Source organism: Ailuropoda melanoleuca, chromosome 3 (genome assembly GCF_002007445.2).
Source record: "Ailuropoda melanoleuca isolate Jingjing chromosome 3, ASM200744v2, whole genome shotgun sequence".
Lineage (NCBI taxonomy): Eukaryota > Metazoa > Chordata > Mammalia > Carnivora > Ursidae > Ailuropoda > Ailuropoda melanoleuca.
The window spans coordinates 6,858,265-6,868,553 of record NC_048220.1 but is presented as its reverse complement, the minus strand read 5'-3'; the positions used below and the strand labels follow the sequence as shown (position 1 = coordinate 6,868,553).

The following is a 10,289-nucleotide window of genomic DNA, read 5'->3' as shown; positions in this document are numbered from 1 at the left end:
AGGCAGACGCTTAACCGCTGTGCCACCCAGGCGCCCTGAGAGACTTCTTTAAATAGACCTGGTTGTATTGTTTTGACTTTACGTATGGGACACATGTTTTACATCTTTTTTTAAAAAAGTAAACCAGAAAGAAAATAAAAAAGAGGAAGCCCTGAAACTGAACACAAATACAATCGAAAGAACCCAATTGTATACAAACTGATTCCGTAACCACAGAAGAGACAGATTTCACAAAACCATCAAACACAGTAAGTACTCTGATGGGTTTTCTAGTGCAGGACATAGTCTAAGGTCAAAAAGAACACGAAAATGGTTTTAAAATTTCACTCAGTAGGTTTACTGTTAGTGGACCTATTGGAAAATAATTTGAACGTACGCAGTTGTTGCAAGAAAACGCAAAGAAGGACTATGTTAATAGTGTAAGGAGCCAAGATTTTCAGTGCAAGAGAAAAGAAACGCAAATACAGAAGAGGTTAAGGAAAGACAAACCACTGATGTTAAATTAGAATTGGTACAAAACGTAAGAAATGAAACCGTACAGTACGAATCTGTTTTGTAGCTCTGACCACTGAAAAGGCGCCTGGACGGGAGGACCCAGGCAGCTGCCTAATCTCATTGCAGAGGTCTGCTCTGGTTTTCTGTTTGTGAGATTCTTAATCACTTCGTGGAATTTTCCATCATAATAAATCGCTGAAAGCCTTAAACAGCAGGCATCCTCCTTATGCGTGCATTCTCTTAAAGTATCCATTCCGGTGTTGCCCCTTGTAGAGACCCCTGAACTGAAGTTGTTGATTGACTGATTTCCCCTGAGGCTGCCAGATTTTTCTAGACTAACAGTTACAGGAGCCTGATATAGCAACAGACCTCATTTTGGACAATATGCGCGTCTATAAATTAGAGAGGCTTTACCTTCGCAATACACCCAAGCTGCCTACTTCCTCCTGCTTAGCGGGAAGAGGAGACCAGGCTGTCTTCTCTCTCCACATCTGCCAATGACCTTGGGCTGCAACTCTGCAGTCAGGAAGAGCCCACGTCCACCTGTCCCCTTGTGTCCTGGACTCCAGGCTACAGACCCCCTCCACTAGTCCTCACCTTGGAACACGACACAGCAAAGATCACACACCTTCCAGCGACCATCTCATTTTTCTGATCACCTGTACCGCAAGATCATGGAAATCCCTGTCATGTCTGTTCCTTACCTTCAGTATCTCCTCAGCCCTCCCAGCGAGGCTTTGGTCCTCACCATCCTACTGGCAGCGTTCTTGTTGCGGTGGCCACGGCTTCCCTGTTGCCAAACTCAACCAGCATTTCTCTGTTTTCATCTCACTCAGGCTCCGGGCGGCAGACCACACAGGGTCTGTGATCATTCTCTCTTCAAAACACTTTTTTCTTCCATAGACTTCTGGTTTTCCTCCCTTCTCTCGGACCCCTCCTTCTGAGTCTCCCTCCTCCTCATCTTGTCCGTGGTCATCTATGTTGGAAAGCCCTAGGACTCAATTCTCAGACTTCGATTTATCGTCCGCCTGTGTGAGCTCATTCAGAGTTATGTAAAATATTTTCTACATGCAGGGACGCCTGGGTGGCTCAGTCGGCTAAGCAGCTGACTCTTGATTTTGGCTCAGGACATGAACTTGGGATATGAGATCCAGCCCCAGGTAGGGCAGGGAGTCTGCTGCAGGTTCTTTCTCCGTCACCCTCTCCCCCCACTCTCACTCTGTGTGTGTGTCTCTCTCATATAAATAAATCTTTAAAAATGAAATATTTTCTACACTCAGAGGAAGACCAAAGTCACATCTGTAGCTCTAGTGTCTCTCCGGGTTCCAGAAGCATTTTATCCAGCTCCCTGTTTAACTTCCCGGCCAGGATGGTCTCTGGAGTCAGGCTGCCTAGGTTTGTATCCATATCTGTGAAAAGGAGATTAATAGTAGTACCTACTTCCCTGGGTTACTTAGAACAGTGCAAGCACAAAGTAAGAGCTCAGTAAATACCCTATTTGTTTACTTGTTTAAATTCCCTAAAAGAGAGAAGGAAACTCGTGTGTGTGTGTGTGTGTGTGTGTGTGTGTCCGCGCATGCACCCGCGTGTCTAACTCTACAATGAATTCTAAGGGCCTAGAACAGTGCCTGGCATCTAGTAGGAGCTGGATATTGATTGAATGAGTGAAGGGATGAATGACTGAATCCATTTCTTTAGAGGAGGAAAAGGCGGTGCGTCAGGGAACCGGGCGAATTGCCGCTGGTTGCCTGTGCTTTAACTGCAGGAATCCTCTATGGCTTTTTTCCAACCCCTCGACACAGTATCTTTGAAATCTCTCTTCTTATTGACCAAGTGTGGCATTTCTGCCTGTGGTATCTGACAGTGTGGGGCATGCCCTGTTTCGTTTCATTGAAAGTGTGAAATATAGTTAATCGTTCAGGCCCATAAATAAATGCTTTTCCATTTAGACTCAGTTTCGCCAGTGCTTAGTAGAAACCTAGAAAGTTCTATTACGTAAAATATCTCTATGTATCTACAGATAGAGCTACATCCATATATGACACAAATACATTTGACAGGAAAAGGTGGGTGGGGGACCGGAGGTGAATGAGGGGTTTAGAAAGATGTTGCTGAATAAGCGTAGACAAGTGCACGGGAAAAGTTTGCACAAACCCGCAGCAGCACAGAGCAAGGCTCTGGCGGTTCGCCCCGCACCCCAGCCCCGCCCTTTTCTGTACCCCGGCCTCGCCCTGCCAGCGCTCCAGCCCCGCTCAGTCCGCATTCCGGCCCCGCCCCGCATCCCTCCTTGGCCCCGCCCCACACTGCTCCTAGGCCCAGCTGTGTCCTGCGCTCCGGCCCCGCCCCACATCTTGGCCCCGCCCCCCGACACAACCTGCACTCAGGCCCTGCCCCACACCTCCGACCCCGCCTGCGCTACCGCCTTGCCCCAGACCCGCTCCTTGCTGCAGCCCCGCTTAGCCCTGTGGCCCTGCCTCTCATCCCTGCAGAGTCTCGCCCTATCTCCCGACCCCGCCCTATCTCTCGGCCCGCCTTGCACTTGGGCCTTNCTGCGCCTTCGTTCTGTTGTGCTCTGCGTCCCGTGGGCTCCACCGTGCAGGGAACGGTCTGCAGGACCAGGAGCTCCCGCGGCCGGAACCCTCTGGCCCCGGGTGGCCGCTGCGGCCCGAGCGGCTTAGCGAGGAAAGATGGCCGCCCTGACGACGGTCGTGGTGGCGGCGGCGGCCACCGCGGTAGCCGGGGCTGTGGCGGGGGCGGGCGCGGCCAGCGGGAGCGGAGTGGGAGCAGCGCAGGTGCCGCAACAGGTAAATCGAGGAGGGCCAGAAGCCTCTCTGGCGGCGGGCGTGGGCCTGAGGGGATGTGGGTCCCGGGGGCGGGACGGGGTCCCTGCCCTCGCTGAACAGGTGTCCTCTGCAGCGCGGTTCCGGAGGCGGGAGGCGCGGCGTTAGCCTCCCTTTGCTCGCGGCCTGGCCCACGCCGGGCGTTGTGCTTTGTTGGCTTGTGCGTTTAACTGCTTTTACAGAGCCGCCTCCATGTGGTTTTGGAATCGAGGGAAGATATGGGTGGAAACCCTGGCTCTGCCGCTTCTTAGCCTTGTGATGAGAACATATCATTTCCGCGACTCGGTGCCTTCTCCAAAAACTGGATTTGGTAACTGCACCTTACCGAGCGGTGGTCCTTCTGTCTGGGAAGGCCCTGGCACAGTGCTTGGTTGGAGAGAGATTCGGTGCCCAGTAATTGGTGGCTGCTTTGTTATTGTACCTGAGCTGGGAACATAAGGAGGTATAATAAATAAGGGGTGGTCCGAGGCAGATGTGTTTCCAGAGATCTGCCAGAAGATCTGACCAGAGGATCATCAAGAATGGTTGGATCCAGTTGCTTAAGTCAAAGACCTTCACTGCTCTCATTCTCTCACGGTCCACACCCAAAGCATGGACATTTCCTCCATGTTCTACCTTCAGAATAAATCGGAAATCCCACTCTTAACGCCTCCAGTGCTACTGTCTTTGTCCACATCATCATTTCTCCCTGGCTGAAATACTTTCCTAGTTGGGTTCTGTTCTAACACTCTTGCCTTCCAAAAGTATTCTCAACAGCCAGGGCGATCCAGTCCAATGATGACACTCTTCCGCTCAGAACCCTCCTAGTCAAAGCTGATGTCCTTACCATGGTCTACAGGGCCTGTGAGCTACCCCCACCAACTCCCTGTTAGCTCTTCTCCAGTCCCCTGCTCTGAGTCTCCTGCAGCCATACTTGCCTCCGGGTTGACCCTCATACATGCCTAGTTCTCTCCTACCTTATAAGCTTTGTAATTGCTTGGAATGCTCTTCCCTCTTGGTTCTATGGCCGTCTGTGTTTCATGTAACTTTGTTCAAATGCCCTCAGCTCAGTGATTCTTTTCATGACCTCCCCAAACTGAATCCCCTTTTTTGGTTTTCTGGTTTTATTTTGCTGCATAGCACTTATTACTGTATGCTATATTACATATTTTCATTTTTCTCCATACCTCCACCCCCACCATGGGAATGTAAGCTGTATGAAGGCAGAAACTTTTAGAAGCCTTATTCACTATTGTGTTCCCAGTTCCGGTCTTGTATTTAGTCCTGGAACATAATAGACTCTCACTAAATATTTGAGGATCAATCCAAACCTGAAGAAAGGTCTTTGTGAGCTGAGGACAAGTTCCATCTTTTTCTTCCTCTAAGGGAATATAGCAATTTTCTGTCTTTACTTGTATGAGCTCAGGAAATTCCACTTTGGGCAAATGTTTTCACACATCCTCTGTAATTCTCTTTATTATTCCAACTCTGGCCCAAATATCTCAGGGGGAAAAAAAGTAAAATATATAAAAATACATAATGCATAAAATATTTTAAAAATAATTTTTAACATTCTGTTTAATGTATGATCCTAGTGGTTTAGCCGTCTTTCTGGCTTTCTCCATGAAACCTCTCTGGCTTACTCTCGTTCAAAGTGATTTGTTCTCTGAATTCCCATAACCGTGTTTTGTCTCCTGATTTGCATTTCTCACAAGTTGCCTACTATTGTTATTGATGAACCCTTTTTATCCGTCCCTTCTGGTGATCCTCAGAGGTTTGCCCTTCCAGGGCTTGGACCAAAATTGCCTGTGGAACTGTTTCAAATGTTTTATCTGTTCCCGACACTTAGCAATGTCTGGAGACGTTTTTGGTTGTCACGACTGGGGTCAGGATGGGTTATGTGTCCAACTAGCATCTAGTGGGTCGAAGCCAAAGGACAGCCCCCCACAACAAAAAATTATCTAGTCCAAAATGTCAGGAGTGAGGTTGAGATACCCTGCTTTATGCACTGTCATCATTTTAGGGGAGACACAGCCTTGTAGTTGAGGATGACAGCAGTAACAGAGAAGAATCTCTCAAGGGTGTTCGGGCCTTAAAAAAAGGAATTAGAATCACTGCTGTACCCCTCTTGTGAGGTTTTTGAGGATTTTAACTACGTGTTATCCATCTTCGTACGTCCCTCAGTATACCACACACATACCTACACGTTCAAATGCTCAGCCTACTGCTGAACTTGAATATTTGTCACATGATTAAGTGAATGAACATTTCCACTGACTCTAATAGTGAAACCAACTAGTGTTTTCTTGGGGAGAGATTTTGGCAGCCTCATGATGTAAGAGATGTCCACTAACTATCTAAAAGTCCTGTATTAGCCTTGTAGGGCATCCATAACAAAATACCACAGACGGGGTGGCTTACACAATCGAAGTTCATTTTCTCACAGTTCTGGAGGCTAGAAGTTCAAGATCAAGTTCAACAATCCTGACAGCATTGTTTTGGGGGTGTGAGGTCTCTCTGTGGCGTGTAGATAGCTACCTTCTCATGTGTCCTCACATGGCCTTTCCTCTGCACACATAGAGAGAGATCGATCACCGGTGTCTCTTCCTCTTAGAAGGACGCTAGCTCTGTTGGAATAGGACCTCACCCTTATGACCTCGTTTAATTAACCTCCTCAAAGCCCTATCTCCAAATATAGTCGCAAAGGGGGGTAAGGCCTCAATATATGAATAGAGGGGGACTTATATCAGGCTAGAACAGTTCCTTTAAATTATTTTGGAGAAATTATCTTTGAAGTTTTAGAAACATTTTATATTTTATTTTATTCTACAACCTCCTTAGGGTGTGGAACCCTATAAATGTCTTACCCATAATGAAAAGTAATAATGTGCCCTGTCCTTTGTCATATTTGTATATTATTTGTTGGTAATCCCCCTTACCAATGCCTTTCAAGACTAAAGACCACAAATCTCTCTACCTTCCTCTCAAATGCCATTTCCCTCTTAATCGTTTTAATAGTTGAATTATGAGTTTTTTAATATATCTCTAGCAGTGTCACACTAGTGGATGGCCCTGCTTTAAACCAAGATACGACCGTGTCTTCTGTTTTGTTTTGTTTCTTAAGTGAACTTCCCTCTGATGGCCTAAGTGTTACAGCCCTTGGCTGCTTGGGGTAGTCCTTCAGTAATAACTACATTTCTTCTCTGACTTGACATGATGACTCACAAGGGATTTCCTCTAGAAGATCACACACATGCATAGGGTTATGTCCATGTTCAGGTGTGGTAGGCTGAATAATGGCCCCCCAAGGATATTCACATTCTAATCCCCCGTATCTGTGACTCTGTGACCTTACATGGTAAAAGGGACTTTGCAGATGTGATTGAATTAGGACTCTTAAAACGGGGAGATTATCCTGGATTATCTGTGTGAGCCTAATGTATTCACAAAGGTCCTTATAAGAGGACCTTATAAGAGGAAGGCAGAAGGATCAGAGCCAGCGGTAGGAGATGTGACAATGGACGCAAGAGGATACGGTGATGTGAGGAAGGGGCCTGAGCCAAGGATGAAGGTGTCTTCTAAGAGCTGAACAAAAGTATGAAAGTAGATTCTCCTCTGAAGTCTCCAGAACGAACACAAACCTGTCAACACCTTAATTATAACTGGGCCTCCAGAACCATGAGAGAATACATTTGTGTTGTTTAAGCCAGCAAGGTTGTGTTAAACTAATTTGTAGTAAGTTGTTGTCGTAGCAGTGGGAAACCAATACACCAGGGAAGACCTGAGAAAGCCCTAAGCCTTCCTCTTTGGCTGGCCTTGAGGCTCTGTGCGAGTGAAGGTGAAGGCTAAGGTTGACCTGTAAACCGCATGCCTACATGTTGAAGCTATGTCCCGGTATGCGCACAGACCCGCTCAGCAAGGTCTGGGAGATGTACTGTTCATGGCTTCTAGGAAAACCTCTGACCGGTCAACCATGAGGTGACAAGTGAGCTAACCCAGCAGACGTTTCAGTGCCACACAAACAAAGAATATAGACTTTGCAGAATTAGTTCAGAAAGTTGACTAACCAAACGGCAACAACAGCAAAGCTTGGTGTTGGAAGAGAATCTCATTTTCAGAGTTAAATTATATTTTCTTAATAATTGTTGTATTTATAATATGATTTAATAATAACTATATATTAACATAATATTTAATTATATTAACCAAATTATAGTTTTTAAATGTCAAGTTTTTAACAAAAAAAATATGAGACATGCAAAAAACCAAGGAAGTATGGTTCACACACAAGATAATTGTTTTTTTAAAGATTTTATTTATTTATTTGACAGAGATAGAGACAGCCAGCGAGAGAGGGAACGCAAGCAGGGGGAGTGGGAGAGGAAGAAGCAGGCTCCCAGCAGAGAAGCCTGATGTGGGGCTCGATCCCATAACGCTGGGATCACGCCCTGAGCCGAAGGCAGACGCTTAACCGCTGTGCCACCCAGGCGCCCCAAGATAATTTTTTTTTAAGCAGTAAAAAAAAGCTTTCTCAAAGGACGACTAGATGTTGGAAATAATAGACAAAAACTTTAAATAAGCTCTTTTAAATTCATTAAAAAAACTAAAGAAAGCCATGGCTACAGAACTAAAAGACAGCATGAGGATGATTTCTCACCAAATTAAAAATACCTATAAGGAGATTAAAATTGTGTTAAAACATCAAATAGAAATTCTGGAATTAAAAAGTACAAGAACTCAAATGAAAAGTTCATTAGAGGGGCTCAACATCCGATTTGAGCTGGCAAAAGGAAAGAGCCAGGAAACTTGAAGATAGGCCAATTCAGATTATCCAGACTGAGGGACAGAAAGAAAAAAAGAAAAATGAACAGAGCCTCAGAGTCCTGTGAGACACCATGAAGGTCATACATCTCAGAGTATTGGAAAATATAATGGCTGAAAACTTCCCCAATTTTTTTCAAGTATCCTCCACAGCCAGTGTGGAGCCCAGTGCCGGGCTTGAACTCATGACCCTGAGATCAAGACCTGAGCCGAGACTGAGAGTCAGAGGCTTAACTGACTGAGCCACCCAGGTGTCCCGAAAACTTCCCAAATTTGATGAAAAATATTAATCTACGTGTTGTTAGAGCTTGATGAACTCCAAGCCGAGCAAACTCAGAGATCATACCTGGATACATAATAATCAAACTGTTGAAAGACAAAGACAAAAAGAAAAAAATCTTGAAAGTACCAAAAGAGAAGCAACTTCACACATACAAGGAATCTTCAATAAGATTAACAGCTGACATCTCTTCAGAAACCTTGGATTCCAGAAGGCAGTGTGACGAATAGTCCAAGGGCTGAAAGAAAAGGACTGTCAACCAAGAATTCTATGTCCACCAAAATTATTCTCTAAAAAATGGAAAAATTAAGACATTTCCAGACAAACACTAACATATATGCCAGCATATATGCCCTACAAAAAATATTAAAGGAAGTCCTTTAAACTGAAATAAAAAGACTACATAGAAATTCAAATCCACATGAAGAGGAATGTGAATAAACAGTACTGGTAAGTAAATGGGAAGGTAAATAGAGAAATCAGTATAAATGTATCTTTTTGTTTTGTAACAAAATTTTTTCAGAAGATAGAGTAGGGAACATTTTTCAACTCATTCAGCATTTTTCAACTCATTATTATTACCCTGATACCACAATCAGACAAAGAAATCACAAGAAAGAAAATAACAGACTAGTGTGTCTTATGAATACAGATGCAAATTCCCCCACAAAATAGTAGCAACCCAAATCTAACAACATGTGAAAAGAATTACATATCATGATTAGTTGGGATTTGTTCCAGACATGCAAGGTTGGTTCAGCATATGAAAATCAATCAATATAATAGAACTTACTAATAGAATAAAGGACAAACTTCACGATCATCTCAATAGATTTAGAAAGAGCAATTGACAAGATCTAATACCTTTTCATGATAAAAAAAACATTCAGCAAACTAGCAATATAAGGGAACTCCTCAGTCTGATACAGGCATCTATAAAATGCCCACAGCTGACATAATACTTAATGACAAAGGATTAAAAGCTTTCCACCGGGGTGCCTGGGTGGCTCAGTCCACTAAGTGTCTGCCTTCAACTCAGGTCATGATGTCAGGGTCCTGGGATCGAGTCCCACGTTGGGCTCCCCGCTCAGCGGGGAGTCTGCTTCTCCCTCTCCCTCTGCCCCTCCTCCCTGCTTGTGCTCTGTCTCTTATCTAAATAAAATAAATAATAAGTAAATAAATAATAAAAATTTTTAAAAATTAAAAAATGCTTCCCATATAAGCTAAGGAAGAAGACAAGAATGTCCATTCTCACCACTTATCCACTGGATATTCTAGCAAGGGCAATTAGGCAAGAGAAACAAATTGGAAAAGAAGAAGTAAAACTATCCTTATTTGCAGGTGGCATGATTTGTATATAAAAAGCTTAAAGGATCCATGTAAAACCTAGAGCAAATAAACTCAGCAAGATGGAAGGATTAAAAGCAATTAATAAAAATCAGTTTTAATTCTATATACTAGCAATGGACAATTCAAAAATGGAATTAAGAAAATAATTCTGTTTATAGTCGTATCACAAGAATAAAATACATAGAAATGAATTTAACGAAAGAAGTGCAAATCTTATACTCTAAAAATTCCAGGACATCATTGAAAGAATGGAAGGAAGGCCTACATCATTGGATATTTTAGGTTTATGAATATGAAGACTTAAGATGGCAGTACTCCCCAGACTGGTTTACAGAATCAGTGCAATCCCTGTGAAAATCTCGGTTGCCTTTTTGTGCATAAAGTGATAAACTGATCCTAAAATTCATATGGTAAATGCGAGGGCCCCCAAATAGCCAAAACACTCTTGAAGAGCAAAGTTGGAGGACTCACACTTCCTAATTTCAAAACTTACTACAAAGCTACAGTAATCAGCGGTGTAGTAC

The 10,289-nt window shown here is 44.0% G+C and overlaps 1 protein-coding gene across 5 annotated transcripts in view; it reads left to right on the top strand.

The window, feature by feature from the left end:
• Window positions 1-3,050: 3,050 nt before the first annotated feature.
• Window positions 3,051-10,289, top strand: part of CCDC112 (coiled-coil domain containing 112) — a 29,350-nt gene continuing 22,111 nt past the window's right edge. For 3 of the 5 annotated variants that reach the window (XR_004623955.1, XM_034655886.1, XM_011227581.3), the window contains exon 1: window positions 3,051-3,299. Coding sequence is in view for 2 of the 5 variants with exons in the window: in XM_034655886.1 (XP_034511777.1) it covers window positions 3,183-3,299 (117 nt within the window). In the remaining 3 variants the exon portion in view is untranslated. Of the gene's footprint in view, window positions 3,300-8,339; window positions 8,866-10,289 lie in introns of those variants that run through there. The other 2 variants (XM_034655888.1, XM_034655887.1) reach the window with 2 other exon arrangements.